Source organism: Zootoca vivipara, chromosome 5 (assembly GCF_963506605.1).
Source record: "Zootoca vivipara chromosome 5, rZooViv1.1, whole genome shotgun sequence".
NCBI lineage: Eukaryota > Metazoa > Chordata > Lepidosauria > Squamata > Lacertidae > Zootoca > Zootoca vivipara.
Window position 1 is genome coordinate 9,432,628 of NC_083280.1, and position 24,691 is coordinate 9,457,318.

General features: G+C 43.8%; 2 protein-coding genes across 5 annotated transcripts in view; one reads left to right on the forward strand and one right to left on the reverse strand.

The window, feature by feature from the left end:
- The window catches only part of MCF2L2 (MCF.2 cell line derived transforming sequence-like 2), a 198,808-nt gene that overhangs the window by 76,419 nt on the left and 97,698 nt on the right, over positions 1–24,691 (forward strand). The gene's annotated exons all lie outside the window — the stretch shown is intronic.
- B3GNT5 (UDP-GlcNAc:betaGal beta-1,3-N-acetylglucosaminyltransferase 5) lies at positions 601–22,859 on the reverse strand. Its single transcript, XM_035132713.2, has 2 exons — positions 22,351–22,859; positions 601–4,195 (listed from the first exon to the last, which is right to left on the reverse strand). Exon 2 carries the CDS (start codon positions 3,872–3,874, stop codon positions 2,741–2,743), a length of 1,134 nt encoding a protein of 377 aa, XP_034988604.1. The 5' UTR covers positions 3,875–4,195; positions 22,351–22,859; the 3' UTR covers positions 601–2,740.

Here is a 24,691-nt window from a genome sequence, read left to right on the forward strand (position 1 = left end):
GCCAGGGGGAAAGCAAGCCTTTAAATAGATTGAGTTACTCTATGCTTTTAAACCAGCTTAACTTAAACTATGTTCCCAACTTGTGTGACTATGCTGAATGGCCTTAGGATCCCATCATTGCCATACCCCTTTTTAGGGCTTATGCTGGTTTAAAACAGGGGTCAGAAACCTAAGGCCCATCTGCCAGAAGCGGCCCACGGAGGTCGTTTGACCGGCCCGTGAGCTGCCCCCAAACAAAGCTGCCCGCTCACTGCGCTAAACCGGCACAGCGCATTGCGGGGACTCGCTTCCACGGCGCCGGAAGTCGCATCTGCGCAGACACAAGCGCTGAAAATTGCGGGTGCGCACGCGATCCGGCCCACGGAGGGATCTCCCCAGGACAAATCCGGCCCAGGCAAATAAATTTGCCGGCCCCTAGTTTAAAATGTTAGCTAATGTGGGACATACCCCAGCCTATTTTCTGCTAAACCAGGTTGCGGAAGTTAAGCTGGCAACCTTCCAGGTGGGCCAGAGATCCGCTGGTTCCCAATTCTGCTCATCCCAGCAGATGGAGCTTTAGGATTGTATCCTAAATGACTTCAGATATCGAAGTAGAACACATTTACAAAATAACACAAAAATGTTTATTGAAAACAAGTATTTTACAAAACGTGATACAGAGCAAAAGTGTCATGAATAAATAGTCATTTCTGTAATTACAAAATCATATCAAATAGCTGCAAACCAAACAAGTAACTGCTTTAAAGTAATAAACACTTTTGTGCAACAGTGTCAAAACTAGTTACCTGTGAGGTGGAAAAATAAGAGTCTAACAACCTTGCATCTGGAGCACTGGCAAACTCAAGAATTTCCAGTTTCAAAAATATAAAGACAATCAATGTTCAGAACCTAGAAGGATAAGAAAATGTCGAGCTCTCTTTTCCTGCAAAGAGCGCCTTCATAACTTCTTAAAATTGTTAAACATTCTTCTGCAAGCTAAAATAGTACGCAACCATCTCCATGTCCCTTTAAAGCTAGCTAATAAATACTTTTAAAAGCAGAACATACCTGCTGTAAAACACAACACATATACAGCACTTCCAACAGTCAACGTAAGTTTTAGGTGCTAGCTATACATTAGGCCTTAAATCTTGTGATCACTTGAGCATTTCATAGGACTAGCACTGCAGACAAAGCAAATGCCTGCTAGCAAAATCCAAACTCTTAAGCATATCCTGACTGTTATTGGATGGCATTAAGCTAGCTGTCAGTGGGATGTCTGTTTGAAACTGGTTATAGCAATATGGAAATTAAACACCACTAAAAATCCATGTTCCATTAACCCTATGTTGTATGTAATTTGGATTTTAAAGCAAAGTCACTAGCCTGGGGGAATGGCGCGATGAAGAGAGGTGCCCAAGATTCTACCCTCCCCAAACTATGCAAACCCTTTTGCCTAGAACCTTATGTGGCACGGTAGGTGCAAGCAAATAAATTCAGTTCCAACCAATGCTGTAAAACAGCACTGGGGAACCTATGCCCCTCCAGATGTTGAACTACAACTTTCATCAGCTGTAGTCCAACTGGCATGGCCAATGGTTAGGGATGATGGTAGTTATAGTCCCTTATCTGGAGTCAGAGGTTCACCATCCCTGCTATAAAACAGGATAGCATACAACTAAGAAACAGCTTCTACTCCCTTCTTTCCCCATGTCCCCCAAATTTACTCCAGAAGTTTGAGGGAACTCCTACAGCATATTTAGGGGGCAGAGAGGAGGGGGAGGGGGAGCCATTTCTGCAGGCAAAAGTTCTTGCACTAGCAGAACTTACACATTTTCTGTTTCGGATTCATAAAACATGAATGGGTGGGGAGTTTACTCATGTAAGTAGCTGACATGGATTGGTACATTTTACACCTTTCTGAACTTTAGAAGCCATTCTTGTGCTGTGTAATCCTAGACTTTCAGATAAAACAGTGCCTCCTGCTGATCAAGTTTAACCAACGTGAACAGGATGAAAATATATTCGCAGTGAAGACCAACTGGGAGGCGAGGAATAATTAAGTGTGATTTTTTTTTGTTCAGAGATCAGTGCTTTGGTTGTAAAATTTTACTTTTTTGTAGTTGTTTTACAAAATTTTGAAACGGAGATTAAGTATGTCAGGATTCATTTGAACCAGTGCTTGAAGCCAGCATGAGCACCACTTGTATAGGATCAAGGTTTCTAAAGTTAGGACTGAATTATCACTGTGATGGACTGTGATGTAGTGGTAACAAGCATAGTGCCATTGGACTAAGACATACAATCAGCATGTGATTGTGCATGGGAGTGGGGGAGAAAACATTTAACTGGTACATCAATACTTTCATCATTGCATTTATTTGAGCTGCCTACTTTACCTGCTCTTTCCAAATCTTATTATAAACAGAAGATGTACATGGTTTTCAAATAACCTGTTTTCCAAATTCAATTCCATATGGTAATTACAGCTAGTTTAGAATTGGAAGTGTAAACATATGGTTTTCAGTAATATCTAGCCAGTTCTTAAGTCTCTTGGATAAATGCACTCTTAACATATGGGAGCAAATGGTTCAATAGAGCCAAGAAAAAATTGATGAAGCCATTAGATTAGTGTGGGATATATATAGGCAAACTTTCACATTTAAAGTTTTCACATAATATTTTATGTTCATTTTTCATGTGTCAAGGGAGAAAAGAGCTGGAGATTTCAGAATTTTGGCCCAACAAGTCTATTCAAGTATTAGGAAAATGCAGCAACACAGGGATATGTGTCCTGATAGTATAATCTGCAAAGAAGCATAACATTAACCATTCTACAATATATTTTACCCCAAACTCCAGAGGATATGTTTTTCACTTTTGGATCTGTAGCCTGCTTCCAAAGGTAGCGAAGGTCTTCTACATGTCCATGAGAAGTCATCATTTTGTTGTAAATGCATGGGTGATATGGAGCCTTCCCTTCCCCAGAAAAAAAGGGATGGTGCTGTGGTTCAATTCCCATTTTGTTGGCACAGAGACCCATGAAAACATCATCTATGTAAAGGCTTGAATTAAGAGTCTGCGAGGCTGCATATACTTTAGCTGCTACGTCACTCGATATTACATATGCAGCTCCTGCTGTGTAATCCGGATATGCAGGCCAGGGATACATTTCATAGGGAACGTAGTATTTGCTTTTCTTGTCTCTTACGGGAGGTGCTCCACGATGGACACGCCCAATCCAAAAATTCTGAACACCAACTTGTGCTAGATTTTGGAGGTATGCAACAAGATTTGGCATGTGGATGAAAATGTCGTCATCTGCTGACATAACAAACTTGGCGTGAGGACAGAACTTATTTACCCAGCTAAACTGCAAGAGTAATTTGTGGGTAAGGTTGTAAAAAGTATCTAAGAATTCTCCTTGAATCAGGTCGCCGTAAAACTTGTCTTCTGTCAGAAGTCTCATTTGCAGAGAGTCTCTGTCTGTAAGGTTTCTTGGCTGCCCCAACACAAACAGGGTCTTTATGTTGGCCTGAAGATAGTAACTGACATACCTTTCATTACCCCACGTTTTCCGAATAGAGTCTCTCCGGTGACGGTTCTCAGGTGAAGACTTCACAAGCAGCAGCAGCAGAACATCTTGCTTTTGACATTTCTCCTTGTGGTTGATCAAGTATTGACAGCCTGCTACCCTATCCAAGTCCTTACTGATAGATAAGTTTTCATTCACAAAATTATAGCTATTTATGAGGTATCTATAAGAGTAAGACTTCATGTGGCTCACAATACTATTGTCAAGTGGTTCCCAAAAAATCATGAGAGACAGCACAAAACAAGTGGCAAACAGCTGCACAAATTGGCGTTTTCTTACTCTTCTATGATTAACGTACATTCTGATGCACTCTTCTTATGTCTAACTACAGTTAAGGATCTTTATTTTTAAACAGAGTTCTTGTTTTCGCAAAAGAGTTCACAGTCTCTCCTTCAGGGGAAGTGTTCATCGTATATGAGTATTTATTTTGGATAGCAGCCTTAATAAAATCCTCATACACCAACTTTTATAAGTCATCTTGCTTCAAAAGTTGTTTTGCTGGAATGGAAGGTGTGAAGTAGAGTCTGGACAACAGCACCTGCTGAATATAGTCTTTGCTCTGCTGCATCTTTAGCTGATCGAAGAATTACCTTGCATTTGTTCTCTTACAGCTTAAGATATCTGCAAAATATAGGAAAGAAAATACTTTAGCCAAATGTTGTTACATTTTAAATCACATTTATAATCCCATAGAAGACCCCCTAAAAATACAAAAACACACAACAGGTGATGGATACTCAAATTTTGGACTATTTGTATCAAACAGACACTTCCACTTCCCCATGCACGGCTGGATTCCATGACATTCTACAAACTTGTGGTCCTCCAAATGTTGCTAGACTACAATTTACATCATACCTGACTGCTGGCCATGCTGGCTGGAGTTGATGGAAATTGGGGAGTCAAACATCACCTGAAGGGCCACAGATTTCCCACCTTTGCCACTTTTGATGTGCTCCACACCACTGCGCAAATGAAAGGGTTCTTTCCACCAGCACCATCAAACTGCTGCGCTCGTAAGTTCTTGACTATCCGATATGCAGTAATCAAGTTCACAGAATTTCATCGCACTACAGAACATTTATATTGAACTTCAATGGTTCACTTCAGACAAACTCTCATTAATTCTTAATAGCTCTCCAAGGCAAGTCAATATTATCCCAATATTGCAGATAGGGGGAGCAGAAACAGCAGCTTGCCCAAGCTCACAGATCAGTGCAGACCAACCTGGATTTCAGAAGGCAATATCTTCGAACACCTACCATTGCTTAAAACTGCCCACCTACCATTGCTTTTCCTCTGCAACCCCTCCTCCAAATGATATATAATTACACATATATTAAAGCAGGCATCCCCAAACTGCGGCCCTCCAGATGTTTTGGCCTACAACTCCCATGATCCCTAGCTAACAGGACCAGTGTTCGGGGAAGATGGGAATTGTAGTCCAAAACATCTGGAGGGCCGAAGTTTGGGGATGCCTGTATTAAAACATTCTGCAGCCTTTCTGAATGGAGCTCAGAGCAGTGTTTTGAGAACCTCTGGTCTAGAAAGAATATAAGCGATTGATCTTTGCTAATTTACAAGACCAGTTTATACCACTTTCACGAAAAAGATAAGTACAGTGTAGTATCCTTTTAAAATGATATTCTGACATTGTCGAGACAATGGAAAATGAGGTATTCCTAGTATGTACATTTCTTTGCCAGTATTCAGCCTTACATGGTGTTTTGCGTGTAGGGCTCGGCGATACCAGCTTTTCAGCATCACCAGCCAAACATCGCAATCTGGCAATATACCAAATTTCTCCCTCTGCGCAGTATGAGGGCAGAGTGGGATGGCAGTTTCACCAGCAATATACCGCTGAGTGAAGCCAACATCGCTGTCTGCTCCTCATACTGGTCCTGGGTGATAAAATGTTGATGTATCGCCCAGGCCTACTGTATTTGAGTGTAGGTATAATTTTAAGGTAAATCTGACAGCATGGCGAAAAAAATAAAGTAGTATTTCTCTACCCGTGAACATATTAACAGGCACTCCAGAAATTAAAATATCCATGTGTCAGGTACTCTATCCTATTCAGCATGCATCCATAAAAGCTTCTTCAGTACAGGACTTAAATCTGAGGAGGGGGCGAGAAGATGGCCTCAAGCAGATGTTTACAAGGAAAAGAAAGAAATAGCATCTTTCATAAGGCTGCATAAAAAAACTTCAAGTGTCCCAATGTAATTCTACAGCGGTTGAGTCATTAAAACGAGATTTAGTAGATCCAGAACTTGCAGAAACCAGCAGAAGTACTTAGGTTTCTGGTCACGAGGCATTAAAAATTGCCTCGTACTGAGAAAGAACGTGGTTTTTGTTTGTGCTTTGCCAGTTTGCTGTGCCAGTTTGCTGTTTAATTACAAACACCACCTGCATGTTTGGATGCAATGGAGGTCATAAATGGAGCTAAACACTTGTGCTGTCTTCAGCCGGCCCTCTGCTCCCCCAGATTAGGCAACTGGGGGCCAACTGTCTGCCCCAACTGCGGTCTCCTGAATACCAGCCTAGGAAAATTCATCCCTTCCCAGCACAGCCAAGCAAGGATTTGAAACCTGCTCTTCTCACAAAGAACAGTTGCCTCAAGAACTTTAAGCTCTCTTTCCTATTAAGATTAAAATTTGTCTTGTGGTGGAGTCCCAAATGGGTTGTCTAAGATGAATTTCTCTGAAGGCAGCAGGCCTGTTAACCTATGTAGGCAGGGATGCTTTTATTAATTCCCCCCCCCCCTGGTTTTACTGTACTTATGTGTGTTGGGGGACAGGGTTGGGGGTTCTGCCTGTCTGGTTGTTTTGGGTTGCCTTAATTAACTAACTAAATAACAGAATACCTAAGAGCAGGAAGCTCAGTGTGGTAAGCAGGGAACTCTTTCTTTGCCCAGGGTCCCGTCCCGCAATGCAGCTGTAAGATACCATTTGAAGCCAATGGCTAGCAGGAGATTTGGCTGTTTAAAAGGCACATATAAAAGCCAGCCTGCTGTCTGAGGACTGAGGACAGTGGCCTCAGGGGTGAAGAGGCGGCAGCAATGCCCCGTCTCTCCTAAATTTCCCTCAGGCTGCCCGAGGAGAGACGCTGCCACACTTCAGTGAGGAGGGCTGAGGCGGCCATGTTCCCCCCCAACACGCTTTCTGAGGAGAAACAGTCACCTGCCTGCTTCCATCAACAGTCCAAGTGGGGGAGGCGGAAGAAATTTGAATCTCAGGCCCTTCTTCCCTCTCAATAGCATGTTCTAGCTCAGGCATCCCCAAACTTCGGGCCTCTAGATTTTTTTGGACTACAATTCCCATCTTCCCCGACCACTGGTTCTGTTAGCTAGGGATCATGGGAGTTGTAGGCCAAAACCCATTCTCCACATTGCAATATCTGATCTCTATCACTACCCAGTTTTCCCCAAATGAAGCATAAACCACTGTGCTGTGACGATATGAAAAATAAAAACTATAAAGCACCATGCTAACTTTATTGCTAATCACCCTATCAGACTGATTGCTACGTCACAAGGCCAGAAATTTAATACAGTGGTACCTCGGTTTACAACCACAATTGGTTCCGGAAGTCTGTACTTAAACTGAAGCAAACTTTCCCATTGAAAGTAATGGCAAGTGGATTACAGTAATCCGTTCCAGACGATGAAAACACTCCTTAAAACAGCAATTTAACACGAATTTTACTGTCTAATGAGGCCATTGATCCATAAAATGAAGGCAATAATCAATGTACTGTACTATAAAATAAATCAGACAGTATTTTAGGTGAAAAAAAAATTAACGTTTATTTCTCACCTGGGCTGATGATAGTCATTGTTTGGATGGGGGCTCAGGGTCCTCTTCCACAATCACAATGCCTTCGCTCTGATGCCTCCACGAAGGCCTACGTAGGCCTCAGAAACCTCGGTTTACTTACTTCCGGGTTACAATAGTTCGTAAACCGAGGTGTTCGTAAACCGAGGTTCACTGTAAAGCAGTCGCCTCTGAAATAGCAGTTTCACTATAATCTGCCCCTTGTTTGCCAGGGTCCAGTTAAAGCTACTTTTGGTCTCCATTTGGGTCCATGAGAGGCCCTAACTACCATTTCAGAGTGAGTGTTTTGAACCCCTTTGACTTTGACTATACTTCATGACCAGGACTCCAAGCCCCCTGCCTGAAAAACCACAAAAGGCCCTTAACAAATATGAAAGCAGAAGTCATGCAAAACAACATTGTACAAGCTCAGGACTACAAACTGAAACACTGACTGCAGTGTGGCTTGGTGTTGTGGTGAAGCAGGAATCCACATCAGTGTTAAAGGGACCCCTGACCATTAGGTCCAGTCGTGACCGACTCTGGGGTTGTGGCGCTCATCTCGCATTCTTGGCCGAGGGAGCCGGCGTACAGCTTCCAGGTCATGTGGCCAGGATGACAAAACAACTTCTGGCGAACCAGAGCAGAACATGGAAACGCCGTTTACCTTCCCGCTGTAGCGGTTCCAATTTATCTACTTGCATTTTGATGTGCTTTTGAACTGCTAGGTTGGCAGGAGCTGGGACCAAGCAACAGGAGCTCACCCCGTCACAGGGATTCGAACTTCTGATCAGCAAGCCCTAGGCTCAGTAGTTTAACCCACAGCACCACCTGGGTCCCTGCACTGTGGCTTGGTATTGTGGTGAAGCAGGAATCCACACCAGTGTTACTCTTCCTCAAAACCTGAGGCAATGTGAAAGAGCCCCTTGTGATAGGAGAAACAAAACTAGAAAGAAATACAGGCGAAAAGCCTGTCTTCCTATGAGCCAAAGCTGCTGAACTCTCAGCCTCATGGTGCCTAGAAACACAATTTTGAATTTAAAAGCAATGCACAGCAACTACTGTATTTTGCATTAGAGTGCATATTCCATGTACAAGCAGGGCAGGCTTACAACCAGGCACCTCTGGTTTCCAACTTTTTTTTTTTGCCATGCCCCACCTAAGCATCTCTAAGATCCCCATGACATATAATACTTATTATTCAAAAACCGAACTCCTGTTCACGTGGAGGAAGCCTAAAAGGCCATTAACTTAGTCTAACTCTGTCTCGAATTGCCCCCCTGTGGGGCATATGCCCCACGTTGGGAACCACGGCTCTAGACCAAATTAAAGAGTTCAGCTTGGTCTCCTCTCACAAGTAACTTACAAATATTCCTATAGTTGTTTGGAACCTGATATGTGAAGTAGTTTAATTAAACCATGGGTGGCCAACCCATAATAGACAAGCATAATATTCCAAATAATTCTAGTTTCAGGTAGGTAGCCGTGTTGGTCTGACATAGTGTGCATCTGAAAAAGTGTGCATGCACACGAATTCTCATACCAATGACAAACTTAGTTGGTCTCTAAGGTGCTAGTGGAAGGAATTTGTTTTATTCTAAATAATATTAATCACAGCTGTTATTTACCATTCCTCGGTTAGATTTCTAGCAAGAAAGGGAACTGCTTGCAGAACTTGCAACAGCCTAAATGCCTTATAATTTCAGATTTATAGTAAGAGGAGTACAGGATCTTTGTCTCAGTTCAAAGAAATCCGGGCATCATGTGAGAGGCAGCTGGCCTGAAGCAGTCTTGAGGTGCTCCAGCTGATACAAAGAACACAACCAGCACATGGTATTTACCCTCCTAGCGGAAAAGGGAACTGCCTGGTTTTATTTCTGGTAGATGGCCTGTACTATGATTAACAACTTGGACAGATGTAGCCAAGGTTTGCAGCTTGTGGTGTGCAACAGGAGGGAGAAAAGCTACAGAAGCAGTTTTTTAACACAGTTGAAATCAGCACTTTCCGCAGCACGAGTCTAGCTCCATTATTTTGGTTACATAAAATTACACAAACAAATGAAACACTCAGCAACTGCCTAGACAAGGTTCATTTCAGCCTCTTTGCTAATATATACTGTATATATATATATGCTAGAAACCAGCCCAAAATTATTGGGGGGCTGGGGCGGAAAGAGAGGTGACGTTATTTTGCCCAATCTATCTGGATTGCCAGGGTAACTCTCTTCTTATCCCAGTTGCTAATTATTTAAAAAAATTCATCTTCCAGGGACGCTCGCCCCCGCCCAGATTTTTTTGCCAGGAGGGGGAGAAGGAGATTGAGAGGCGTAATGACAAAGGTTTGCTGAGACTTTCTTCTGGCAACAAGTAAATAGTGTTTTTTAAAAAATGTAAGAACTGCCCTACTAGATCAGACTAAAGATCTTACCTCATCCAGGATTCTCCCTCGGGGCAATTTGCCTTCCTTCTCCCATTTATCCCCAGGAGAGGTATAAAAGATTATCAGTTACATGTGTCAATTCAAAACAAAGTTAGAAATGCTGGTGCTTTTGAATCTCCACCCTTCCTCCAAGGATGACACGAGTAGCAAACAGAGGGTTATAATATTTAAAGTGTTCAGAATGCCATCCCAGTGGCATTTATTGGAGAACGCTCTTTTTCTTGCACAGGATTTGTATAAGCTGTTCTTTAAAATAGAGAGAAATAATAGTGAAAATGTCTTAAATCAGAAATAGGAAAGTTCTACAGGAATGCACATTTCACTATTTCTTGTTAAAATATTTTCAGTGCTTACTCTTAAACTCATACTTTATTGCCAAAAACAAAGATATTTTTTTTAGGTGTTCGGATTCCAGTTATAATTAAAGGGCTTTTTAATGAAATATGCACACACGCCCAGTTTCTAGTTCATTACAAACATCTCTTTGGTACAAGTTGTACTTCAATCACAGAACTAATACACCCTCTGATCAAAAGTACAATATTTAATTACGGTAAATATAAGGCTGGGCTTTGCAGCCTTTGCAAAGGCACTGTGTCATGCAGTAGTTACGCAAGTGTCAGGGCATGGAAAGCTTCTGTATGCAACAATTTCTGAAGCCTCACTCAGAGAGTGTGCCTTGCATCCAGGCGGATTAATGGAATCATAATGTAATGACACATGAAGGAAACCATGAGAAAACTGTCAAGGAAGCAGTGGTTTTAAAAGCCTTTTAAAGTGTAAGTCTAGAAAGCCCACAAGGCACACAATGTGCAATTCCAGGAAGCAACTCTTGACTTGAAAAGGCTTCACTCCCTCCCTTGCACTCCCTATAACCTTTAAAACTATCAGTTTTGGTGCATTTTTGTGCCCTCAATATGCAACCTTTTATACATCTGGGTGCTTCTCCCAATTTGCCCAAGCAGTCACCTACTGACTGTGGAACTGAGTACCTGAGTGGGGTTACCATGCAAGCTGGTTTGCATATTACTCTTGTATTAAAACGTGCAATGCAAGACAGGAAGCTAGACTATGCCCCAGAGAGTAATCTGAAGGCAAATAATAATAATAATAATAATAATTTATTATTTATACCCCGCCCATCTGAAGCAACCACCTTGGTAACGCTAAGCAGGTCCAAGTCTGGACGGGTGACTGCCTGGATTATCATATGTGGTGCTGAAATAAGCAAAAATCTGCCCTTATGGGGTTCTCCATCGGTCGGAGAATATAACAGAGGCCAACCAGAGAATTTTGAGAAGCAAAGCCTTTTATTTTTGCTGTTGCAACAGGGTCCTTCCCCTCACGCAGGAGAACAAGGAAGGAACCCAGAACAAAAGAGAACCTCCACTTTTATCAGTTTTCCCACCACCAAGAAACACCCCCAAAATACACCATTCCTACATCACAGCTACGTAATCAATACCTCACAAAAAGGGAGGGTTCAAGGTAGAAATCTGAGCAACTTTGACACCTCTCCTAGTCCTCCTCTTACCCCTCCCAGGTTTGAATTCCTAAACACAAAGAGAAATTAACATTTTCTTAAAAGTTGATCACTATCTTTTGTTCGGAGGAGTCTTCCATTGTGAATGAGATGGCTAGTAGTCTGGCAACATTTATGGGGAAATGTCCAGTTGGCAGAGCCTCCGGCTTACAGGATTATGGCTCCCAAGTTGATAGTCATGTGGAAATGTGTGTGTGATTCTGGTCAGAGAAGAGGTGAAGAGGTGCATCTTCAGCATATGGTGAAAGCTGTACAATGTACTGAAGGGGGTTGGACTAGATGACCCCCGGGTTCCCTTCCAACTACTGTAAGTCGTTTATTCAATTACCCTATACACACACACACACACACACACACACACACACACACACACACACACACAGGATAAGATCAGAAAGAGCTGTCTTCCATTGAATCAAGACAATCTGTCCTACTAGTATAGTATTGTCTACAGGCCTTCAGGCCACAGCAGATAATTCAGTTAAGATGCCTACCCTATGTGTGAGTGTGAAAAAGGGCAAAATCCATGCTAGGGATCATTAGGGACCACACTCGGAATACTGTGTGCCGTTCCAACTTTTTCACTACAAAAACGATACTGCAGACCTGGAAAAGGTTTAGAAAAGGGCAATAAAAGTGATTGTTGTGGTCTGTAACAACTCTCTTACGAGGAAAGGTTACAATATTTGTGCCTTTTTCCATTTAGAGAAAAAGCAAGTGTTTAGCGGGATATAAAATTATGCATGGTGTGCAAAAAAGTGGACAGTGAAAATATAATAGTAATAATAATAATTTATTATTTATACCCCGCCCATCTGGCTGGGTTTCCCCAGCCATTCTGGGCGGCTTCTAACAAAAGATTAAAAATACATTAAAAGTATCTGAAGAAGTGTGCATGCACACGAAAGCTCATACCAAAATAAAAACTTAGTTGGTCTTTAAGGTGCTACTGAAGGAATTTTTTTATTTTACTTCGATCCAGACCAACACGGCTACCTACCTGTAACCGTAATTAAAACATCCGTCATTAAAAACTTCCCTAAACAGGGCTGCCTTCAGATGTCTTCTAAACTTCAGAGTTATTTCCTGGACATCTGATGGGAGGGCGTTCCACAGGGCGGGTGCCACCACTGAGAAGGCCCTCCGCCTGGTTCCCTGTAACCTCATTTCTCACAGTGAGGGAACCACCAGAAGGCCCTCGGAGCTGGACCTCAGTGTCCGGGTTGAATGATGGGGGTGGAGACGCTCCTTCAGGTATACTGGGCCGAGGCCGTTTAGGGCTTTAAAGGCCAGCACCAACACTTTGAATTGTACTCGGAAACGTACTGGGAGACAACGTAGGTCTTTCAAGATTGGTGCTATGTGGTCTCGGCGGCCACTCCCAGTCACCAGTCTAGTTGCTGCATTCTAGATTAGTTGTAGTTTCTGGGTCACCTTCCAAGGTAGCCCCACGTAGAGCGCATTGCAGTAGTCCAAGCGAGAGATAACTAGAGCATGCACCACTCTGGTGAGACAGTCTGTGGGCAGGTAGGGTCTCAGCCTGCGTACCAGATGGAGCTGGTAGACAGCTGCCCTGGACACAGAAAAGTTTTCCTCCCTCCCTCCTAACACTACAATTCAGGGACATCTAGCGAAGCTGAATGTTGGAAGACTCGGGACTTCTTTACAAGTGGGGAGAGAGCTGTTGCACTCAGGTCCTGTTTGCAGGGTTCCCATGGGCACCTGGCTTGGCCACTGTGAGAACAGGATGCTACTCTAGATGGGACGCTGGCTTAATCCAGCAGGCTCTGCCAATGTCCTTAACCCAGGGCTTCAAATTTTGTGGTGCCTTTTACCCAAGTGAAATAGCTTTCTCAAATCAATACCCCCCAATAGTGTAGATTATTCCATTTGCAAAGATCAGTTGTCAATGAGCCCTGGCTCACTCTGTCCTCCTACCATGTTTAAGCGCAAAGCTTTAAGAGTACGGGCATACAACCCACATAAAGCAAAGGACCTTACAGGGCCAGAAATTGTTTCCTCATGGCACAGAAAGCCTATTTTGCAATCTATAGAAAGCATTACGCAACCTGTCCTAGCTTCACTCCTCAGTACTGTACTGTACTTACTTTTACATGAGTACATGAACATGTGATGGTCACAGGAAAAAGTCAGTTTTAAAACCCATTACATACCAAGCTGCTCACATACACCCACTGCACATTACAACACATTGAAACTTGCTTTGAGTGCAAGCCCTCAACATCTTCCTTCAGATTATATTGATCCGACCTTCACCTAGCTTGTGTCTTCTGGCCTACAGAGTACTTCTCTGGTGCCTTAGCTCAGAACAAACTCTGCCTCTGGAATACAGCAAATTCACTCACCCTGGACATCAAATGAACCTCAATGATACCAGCCAGTTGCAGGCCTTGAGTTCCCCCCTAAGGGCCAATAAATGAAGGCTGCTGGCCAGACTTTTTCTTAGAACTACAGCTTTGGAACAAAAATCACATGTAGCCAGTAATTGACAAACAAAGCATCCTATGAGCCTCCCATAGCTCAGTTTTAGAGCTTTGCAAGCAGGGATGAAAGACAGCACCTCCAGTTAGAAGGATCAGTTAGGTGTCAAGAAAGAGCCAATATTGAACCACTAACGTCTCACATCAAACGAAACGAAACGAAAACACAATCTGAAAAAAGTCAATGGATGTACAAAAGTAAACCAATAAATCTTTAATAAAAGAAATAGAGTCAATATTGGATCAAGCCAATAGCACATATTGTCTGGCATCTTGTTCTCATGGTGGCCTAACATTTACCCGTGGAAACCTGCAAGCAGGACCCAAACACAGCAACACTCTCCACCTCCACCTTACTTCAAGCCGTGGAGGCAGAGCTTGGTAGACATGGTAGCCAACAGTCTTTGAGTGCCCTCTCCTCCATGAATTTGTCTAATCCTCTTTTAAAGCCATTCAGGTTGGTGACTGTCTCCTGGGCGAGGGAGTTCCATAGTTTAAGCACGCTCTGAATTGAGAAGTGCTTTCACGGACCTGTCCTGAATCATCCCAACATTCAGCTGCAAGACTTCTACCCAAGAGCTATTGCCAGTAGATACTACTGGACTGGTTGGACCAAAAGACTGACTCAACACAAAGCCTGAGAAACAAAACTACAGTACATTACAATCAAACTGTACTGTACACTAAGTAGCAGTACTTGGGAAATAGATTTTAGGTGTTTTAAAAACTCAGACAATAGCTAGAGCACACTACAGTGTATAGGCGCACAACTTGATATCTGGAGCTGCTAGAACAACAATAGGCTTACTTTCGCTTCTATTATTTGCTGCACTTTCAGCACGCATTAGTTTTGTTTTGCAAAGGCCATTCACTTATCCAGTTTGTAACTGGAACAGTTATGTAGGCCAGGAGAGGAGAATGGGGAATCTCTTTGTGCCTCAAGTTTCTCCCTGTTCCATAGCTCAGACAGAAACAAGACTGAGTTCTCTGTAAATTGAAAATTTGGAGGATGGATTTGCATGCATTGCTGACCAAAGCAGAAGCAGACCTGCTGAAATAAGAGACTGACAACATTTGTGTATCACAGTAAGCCATGGTTAGTGGGATACCACGAATGGACAGATTGCTTCACTCCTCCCTGCTAGCAAGAATGATCACCCACAACCAACCCCTGGTTTACCTGTTATATCAAAGCCAGGAATTGTGATCGGTTTCATTCAAATGCACTGTCATTCAGAAGAACAATTGGTAAGCCAAGAACAAACCTTGGCTTTAGGTCATGGTTTATTTGGAGCAAAGCAACACCCCCCCCCCAATTCGGACGCAGGATCCAAGGATTGGGGTTTGTTGCATCTGCTTACAAGCAGGGAGGAGTCATGTGTGAGCAATCTGTGCATCATAGTAAGCCATAAAACATGGCTTACCATGACATGAAAAAAGCAGCCACTATGTAGGATGCAATGTCAGTTAGCCATGCCAATATGATGAATCCTCCAAAGAATATTTCAGACATGAGTTTCTTCATATGCAACAGTGTGTTCATGAGTAGGAAAGAGCAGGCTGGAATCATGTAGAAATGGTTGTGTGAACTGGGTGCCTACAGGTAATATGCATACAGTGGTACCTCTACTTACGAATAACTCTACTTACGAATGTTTCTACTTACGAATGGAGCTCCGTCCGCCATCTTGGATGCGGTTTAGATAGGGTTGCTTCTACTTACGATTTTTTTTCTCCCAATGCATTCCTACGGGATTCGACTTACAATTTTTTCGACTTACAAATGTGCGTTCGGAACGCATTCAATTCGTAAGTAGAGGTACCACTGTACTGAAAATGATTGAACTGTAGGTGCAGCATACCAAGCTGGCTTTAAGACAAGCCACCCAACAATTCCTAAAGAGGCCTTTTTAGTTTGCAAACCTGTCCCCAAAGAGAATTCAGCCCAATTCCATTTGATAACAGAAAGTTGACCAGCATCCAAGGTCAATTTTCATTGACTCATTTTCTAAGATTGTGGGGTGGGGGGCCTGATTATCAGTAGTTTAGGAAAGCAAGGAACGGTTAATTATACCAAAAGTTTTCAATACACAAAACAAGTGGCAGCTACCAATTACAATGTACTAGATAGTTCCTGATGCACCCGGCTCCATGCTGTTCGTAACCCAATGTCAAGCATACAGCGCAGCTTGAGACTTGCTTTCTTTTCCTTTCCAAGACATCAGCGAGCTGAACAGGCAGAAGAGAAGATATAGTTACACGCCACCCCAATCTCCATGAGCAGTGTGAGATTGCAGGGGTTGCAGGCAAGCTTCCCAGGGTTTGTGTTCCCTTTGGGGACAATGTGGCACTACAGAGACTAGGGTTTCATATGGTTTTATTTACACATATATGCAACCTGCAGAGCATTCACATCATAAGAGGAGCTGGCTTCCCCCATCCTCTGTCTCTCTTAGTTCCAGCCTGTCGTCCCACTAGTACCCAGCAAAGAAGGGCCCCGGGTCCCCAGTCACTGTTGCCTGGCAGTCTTGCCCTATGATGAGGATTTATTATTTAAACCGCGCCCATTTGGCTGGGTTTCCCCAGCCACTCTGGGCAGCTCCCAACAGAATTAAAAGCATAATAAAACATCAAACATTTAAAACTTCCCTAAACAGGGCTGCATTCAGATGTCTTGTAAAAGTTAGATAGCTGTTTATTTCCTTGACATCTGATGGGAGGGCGTTCTACAGGGCGGGCGCCACTACCGAGAAGGCCCTCTGCCTGGTTCCCTGTAGCTTCACTTCTTGCAGGGAGGAAACCACCAGAAGGCCCTCAGTGTCTGGGCTGATGGTTTTCCTTGATGGACCATCACCGACCTTCATCCTCCACTAATGGTCCATCGTGGCTTGGCTCCTCAACATAGCTAAATCCAGGTGTTTCCCCAAAGTTTAATCAAACCTTGATTAATTTGAACTTTTACTAAATCCAGGAATTATGGGGTGACCCAACCAATTCATAACAGTATCTTTCATCTCTATGATGGGGATTTCCTGCAAGGAAAGTCTGCAATCTCTTTTCCATGCCATGCTCCATCCCTTGCCACCCCATTAGGAGTGCACACTTTGCTTCCTCTTAAAAACTGCATGCAAGGAGGCCACTGCTATACTCATGAAATCTGTAATGATCTACAGCCTAGGAACAAATACTTAAAATTACTGTGGCACTTCCGTGGCCATGCAAGGACTGGATCCCAGATCGACTAAGCCGGGGATGAGGAACATGTGGGTCCTCCAGAGACTATTGGATTCCAGTTCATATCAGCCCCGAGCAGCATGGCCAATGATCAAGGAAGGATGAGAGCTGCAGACTAGCAGCAGCGCTAGAGAGCCACAGGTTCCCACTCTGTGTTAAATGCAGTTGTTTAGCCACTGGAATCTTTTGTACTGGGAATGCAGAAGTATCTAAGCATTTCCCAGGTTCTCTTTATCTTACTCAATAAGCAAAAGAGCTTCTTATTACCACATCACACCAAATCTCTTAGTGAAGCTACAACGTAGGAGGATAGAGCAGAGAGATAATGGTATGTGGGGAACCTATTTTGAAGAACCAACTCCATGGGACTCTTATCAAGGCAAGATGTTCCCACTGCCATTATGCTTAAAAAGGTAAAGGTAAAGGAAATCTACGCATAGACCTAAACTGATGCAACAGTTATTCCCTTCCCCAGAAAACTCCTGGGAACTGAAGTAGACTAATCTCTGCCACCTCACCATACCATAATTCAAATATTTTTTTGTGGGAATACCATGATAATTAAGTTGATTTGAAAAAAAAGATGTGCTTTTAGTCAAGATAGCACAGCACTAAGCAGAACACACACATACAAAGATCCACCCAAATAATCAGAATAATCTTTAATGCTATCAGCACCAATGAAATAAAGGGAGGATTGGGGGGGTGGGGGTGGGGGGGGTGTCTGCAAAAAAACAAGAAGGCAACCTCCAACTATGGGGTTATCTCTAACAAAAAATGTTCCAAGACGGTACCTTTACATTTGACAAGTCCCCAACATTGCAGCTGACACACAAAATAATAGGAACAGTGTAGATAGGAACATACTTACAGCATTTTAGACAAAAGATCAATGACCTTCACATTTTTTCCATGTTCTGCTCTCCCCTCAACCTTTGAGCTCTTTAACCATTCACGCTCACATCACTCAGTCGGCTAATTTAGTGAAAGATACATAAAGGAAGTTTAACAACAGGAAACACAGGTGGAGGGGAGGTGTCCGTGCCTGACATAAACAGATGGCTACTATAGGAAATAATTTTGCGAGCCCAGTTATTACCACAAGCCCTAAGCTCTATATTCAACACCGTACAACAGAAGTCTTTAGCCGCGTTCTTAATAAAAGCAGCTGCTTAAATGCACACATTAGTTTGTTTCTTCTTACCAATAGCTGAGGCTAATTTTGTTGGCATGAGAAATATACAATGCTGAGAAACACGGAACTTTACTATGTTTTTATATGTGCTGTAAGCCGCCCAGAATGGTTGGGGAAATTCACGATAGGCAGGCAGGGTAAAAATAATTAGCGTCACATGCAGCGCATCTGTAGAACCCATCATATCCCATCAAATCAGGGCAGCACAACAATATTTATCTGAGTTATCCCTCGAGTGATTCTTACTATACAGCTGTAACAACTGGGAATGGAAGAAACAGTGACTTAATAAGAGACCTAACGAGGATTAGATTTGAATTCATATTTTGCCTTCTAAATACAGTGTCTACCCATTCATGGTACAGGATGGAAACAAAGGCTGGATGTAGCCATGAACTGCTTTGTTACAACCTGTTCTAAGTACAGTATAATGCAAGTTATTTTGCACTACTGCTATCATATCAGCGTATTTATCCCTGCTTATCACCACCTCAGGGAGTTGTCTGCACATATTCCATTTTGCATATACAATAAATACCCTTGCCTTTAGCAATATTAAGAATAGAGGAGGTTTTCTTAAACCACCATCCAGCCTAGTACTGTCTCTGATGGCTGGCAACAACTCTCCAAGCAAGGGGTCTTTCCCTGCCCTACCAGGCCATCCCCGGCATTGTACCGGGAACTTTTTAATTTGCAAAACATGTACCCGGTACTCTACCAGCGAGCTACAGCTCTTCCCTCCCATGCATCCTTCTACAACTTGGTGCCCGCCCACCCCCAGATCATAGAACTGTAGAGTTGGAAAGCACCCAAGCCTTATCTAGTCCAACCCCCTGCAATGCATGAATCTCAACACATCCAGTTAAAAAAAATTATGTATTATTAATTAAATTTGTATGCCACCCTATACCCGCAGGTTTCAGGGCAGTTACAACATATAAACCACAATATAAAAACACAAAATACATAATAAAAACAACCCAATAAGACATTTTAAAAGGGTGTTGGATGTCAATCAGCCAAAGGCCTGGTTAAAAAGGAACATTTTTTTGCCTGACACCTAAAGGTGAATAATGAAGGCACGGTTTGAAACCGTACCAGACCCTGCTTAGCTTTGCAAATGTTGAGACCGCAACTCCCATCAGTCCTAACCACAATAGCCAATGGTCAGGAGCAGGCATGTCAAACCTGCGGCCCTCCAGATGTTTTGGCCTACAACTCCCATGATCCCTAGCTAGCGGGACCAGTGGTTGGGGAAGATGGGAATTGTAGTCCAAAACATCTGGAGGGCCGCAGGTTTGACATGCCTGGTCAGGAGTGATGGGAGTTGTAGTCCAACATATGGAGAGGACCAGTTTGAGGAAGGCTGCTGCAACCCTATATATAATCGCCGCCAGTGGTTCTCCAAGCGCAATGTCACCCTCTCCTTGGAGAGCCTCAAACATATTCTTGGGCTTGCTCTACTGATGCCTTCACAGGCATGGAATGCAGAGCAACCACTCGCTTCCAAAATCACTCCAGGAAGCTCTTCATGTTGTTCCACAAGCTGACTGTCAGAAAATCAGCAAAGTACACACACACACACACCCCGCATAAACTTTCCTATAGGCCCTCAACCATATTAACACACACTACGGAATTTTTTGTTCTCAAGATGGGCACAAAATCATATTCTGAGAGTCGTCAGCCTCCATTAGCAACAGGGGTGAGGGGAGGGAAGAGGCTTAATGTGTGTGTGTGTGTGTGTGTTTTACAACTTGCAAAATGCCTGTGAAAACAAAAAAAGGAAAGAAAAAGGCCTGAGTAAATTCTGATTGACAAAGTTAGCAGAGGCTTACCAGCGCTCAAAATGTTTTCCCCACCCCTCTCTTCACAGGTCCCGTAATTCACTCGCAAACAACAAATTGTAGGCTTTCATGTACACTCCAGCCAATTAACTTTCAATTACAGGTGTGGAAAACAGCAAAAATAATAATGAAAGTAACAAACACCCAGCTGCATACTCCAGCCAATTAACTTTTCAATTACAGGTATGAGAGATAGCAAAGAGAAATGAAGAAAAGGAAAAAAAAGCCCTTAATTGAAACATCTCTTGTGTAAACAGCCTAAAGCAGAGCTAGGAAGGGCCTGGTCCCCTCTCATCAGCTGCTACAACTGAAGGACAGGTGTTACCTACACTCCCCTAATTGCAAAGCTTAAGTTAGAAGGATGGTTACCCATTTTTAGTCTGCAAGCCAGGGAGTAGCACGCAGACTGCAACCTGGCTCCTATCAGCCCCAAGCCAGTGGGAGCAGTTTGTTAGCACCCATCTGTCTCAGGAAACAAGCACCTTTGGGGCTGAAATCTAACTGTTGGAAGGAAATGCAGTATTTTTTTCTTTAAAAAACAAACACACCACACACTTGGAGAACCTCAAGGTGGGAGTGGATGTGATACAGTATGGAACTCTGCAGCAGTGTTAAACACATACAGGCTACCTAGATCCTCAAGAGTCATAGAATTGTAGAGCTGGCAGATCTAGTCCAACCCCTTGTAACGCAGGAACCAGATTAAAAGTCTCTGTGCAATTTAAAAGATTACAAGGGGGGGGGAGGGTCACGCGATCCATTTGGGATCCCACCTGCAGGGGACAGCAGAGGCTGCCAAAGGAACCAGCAAACTCCAGCAACGTGCAAAGCAAGGAAGCAACTCCTCCCAAACAAGACACTACTATGGAAACTCCACAGATCCACTTAAAAGACTGGCATATTTTATTTTTTAATGGCGCTCTATGAGACTCTGGCTTGCAAAAGCAGATGCCACAATGGACTCTGTTGCTCTCTTCCCGGTGCCCCAGGACTCTTGTCGATTTTGCTGCAAAGGATTAAAACTGTTACTGTGGGAACTCTTTTGTTTCTTTGCTCCCACTCGCATCCCCCCCCCAAAAAATGCTAAACGAGGAAGGGGCGAAATCCCCGCCCTGCCCTCTTAGTTGGGGGCGTGGGAGAAACTAGCCCGCTCCGGGTAGCTTACAAAGTATAATAGCCCCAACGACGCAGAAATGTGAATGCGTCGGATTGCCTAAGCAAGACCGCTTGAAAGCGCCGAGCTGGAGGACGCACTGGCTTTCCCATTATTACACTGTTGGCGGGTGGGGAGAAAGCAAGCTTTGCACAACAGGCAATTCAAATGAAAAGCAGAGGGTAGGGGGAGGGCCTTCTGCGGAGATCCGGTTGTGCAAAAGTTTTTTACTGCCCACCATGCGGGGGAGATAGCGTATAGGTCTCGTTCCTGAGGCTGCAGGAGGAGGAAGCGGCTCCTCCCGGTGCCTTTGGGGTCGACGTTGCAATCTTCCCCAGAAGCCACGCGCAGCTGAATCGGCTCGTTTTTGCCGGGAGGGAACATCCACAACCACGCAAAGCCGGGAGGGACTGGCGCGAGAATGTGCAAAACTAGGTGAAAGATCAGTCTAGGGTAGCGGTAAACGTCCCTGCATTTAAGAGTTATTTTGCGGGAGGTCTCTTCCTTTTTAAAAAAGGGAAGAGTATAAGAGGAAAGGCGATTGCAAAGGAAAGCAAACCCAGAGAAGACACTCGATTAGCTGCAATTAATCCTTCCCAGAGAGAGCGAGTCAATTACCACACCTACTTTCGGGAGTTTAAAAGTTAATGGTCGCGCGCATCCAAAGGAGAAGGGAGCCCAAACGAGGCCATAAAAGGGACCCTTCTTTTTTCCCCAAAGGGGTGAAAGGGGAAAATCCTAGACAATAGGCTGTCCTCGTGAACTATTTGCGATTCAGGCTCGGTTGATAAGTCTCTCTTTCCGAAAAACTCCGGGGTGGGGGCGGGCGGAGAGCAGGAACTTGCTCGGAAGTTTCGAAATAAAACTTTATATTCATCGTGTTTTCCTGCTGCAATGTGAAAAATCTAGAAAAAACTTCCAATCAAGTTGCTGCCCTTTACGAAGAATCTCGGCAAAAGCTCCCCAGCCCATCTCCCGAAACGAAGAGCATTCTGTCCAACACAATATTTTTGATAAAACCAGGTATGTAATTAATTGAATGGCTTACCCTCGCAAAGGCTCGAGAAACCACCCGGCTGCCAAGGGGACGCTCCTTCGACCTCTCTTTGGGAGCCCCAAACCAAAGGCGCGCCTCCGAAGGACCACGCGCGGAGAGAGAGGAAACCCGGGGAAAACCCCGCATTCACGCTCCTTCTTCCTCCGGGCCGGGCGCGCCACTGAGCTCCATTCACTCCTGGGCTGGATTAGGCGAGCTCAGAGAAGGAAGCTGATTGGCCAGAATCACTTTGTAAAAAGCGGAGGCAGTTCCCCCGCTTTATACAATTCGCATTCCGCCCTCTTCGAAACGGGCAGCCCTGTGCTGTGGGCGCTTGACTCAGGAGTCGGCCTCCCCTACTACCACTTTGCCTTCCAGAAAATGCGCCCCAGGACTTCACCGTCTCCAGCTGGATCTATTTGCCCCGGACGCTACTTGTTTCATCGTTTTCTGACGCTGAGAAAATCACCTGCCTTTGGGGAATGGCTTAGCTCGTTTTTGTTTTAAAGATGCGCGTTAAATCTCAGAAGAGAATTAATTTGCAGTTTCTGTGTATGCCCAGGAACAGATACCAGTGCGTGGTTTGCAATTTCTCCCTCCGCAGTTGCTGAGACACGTTCTGAGCTGTTGGTCAACCTGTGTTATGGTTTTTCCGAGTATCTTTAACCGAGCAAGCACAACGTCTCCAACTCTTTAATAAGTGGCAGTAAATTGAATGCAGGCAACTGATTGCTCCAGAGACATTTATTTATGGGGAATATTCTGGGGATGTTTATTTATGGCATGTAGCTCACCTCCGATGCTCTGCATGCAAAAAGTCCCCAAACTCAATCCCTGGCATCTCCAGGTAGGGCTGGTTGAGATTATTCTCTTAAAGCCCTCTTGAGACCTGCTGCCAGCCAGTGTAGGCAGTATTGAGCTAGGTAGCTCAGTGCTCTGTGCTCTCTTCGACAGCACATATGCTACAATTGGATAGCCCAGTGCTCTGACTTAGGTTGTGTACATGATGCCATCTTAAAACAAAGCCTGGTCGTTCTTTTCCCCAGTGCGGATCAAAGCTGGTTTGCGGGGAAATGCAGCAGAACACAGTATTTCATAAGAAATGACAATATATGGATTTTCATCCCAGTGGTGGGATCGCACTGGATGCAGCTTATGCACAGGTGGTTTCCTGTGTTTGAGTAGACCAGTGATGGCGAACCTATGACACGCGTGTCAGATGTGACATACAGAGCCCTCACTGCTGGCACTCGCCCCATTGGCCCATTCGTGCTGTTGTTGTTGTTGTTTTTCCCCCATTTGTTCTCCCGCTCCTCCTACAGCTTGTCTCTGCTAGAGCTTGTCTCCACAACAGCTTTTCTCCGCTGTTAAAACCCGGATCCTTTTTTGTTGTTGTTGCTGGTAGCCAGAGATTGGTTTTTTAACCCTTTCTGTGCTATTTTTTCTGGCGCTTTGGCAGACTATGATTGGGTGTGACAGTGTTCGTTTTTTAACTCGTTCTGTGCTGGGTTTTTTTTAAAGCTTTGGCAGACTTTTCGGTGCTGCGTGTTAGTTCCAGCGAAGGTATTATTCATCATTTATTTCTGTTCTCTTCCCCCTTCAAAAAGCGCAGCAGCTTTGAGGCATCCCCCCCAAAAAGCAAAGCAAATTTTGCACCCCCCAAAAAAACCCTCCAAAACTTTGGTCAGCAGCTCCCCCCCAAAAGCTCAACAACTCTGGGCACCTTGTGATAAATAAGGGGTTTTTGGTTTAGTTTGGTTAAATAATTAGTTTTTGGTTTATTAAATACAGTTATATATTACAATTATACATTTTTGTTATTTAAACTATAAATATCGCGAAATTATGGTTTTTTCTCTCGAAGTGACACACCACTCAAGTTATGCTCAGTTTTTTGGTGAATTTTGACACACCAAGCTCAAAAGGTTGCCCATCACTGGAGTAGACCTTTTTGAGTGGTCTTCCAAATGTTGTTGGACTACAACTCCCTCCCACCCACCCAACCAGCATGGCCAAAGGTTGGGGAAGATGGAGGATTTCAACAGCATCCAGAGGGCTACAGGCAGGTGTATACTGTTGGGAAAAGGTCAGTGATCTTTGCTTTGAGATTGAGGTGTAATAAGCGCATTCCTAAATTCCTGAAAATGTTGGTGTTCCACTAGCCACTAAAGCATCATGTAGGGGTTCGGGCAGTTTAAAGATGGTGGCCAATTTGATGTGGAGTTTGGCTTCCCAGCTGGCAATTATAACCCCCTACACACACCTTTAGTTTGGGTTTATGTTGGCATACAAGTGTACAACAAACAGAAATATAACTATCAGTGTGCACAAACCTTATAAGTACCAAAACAAG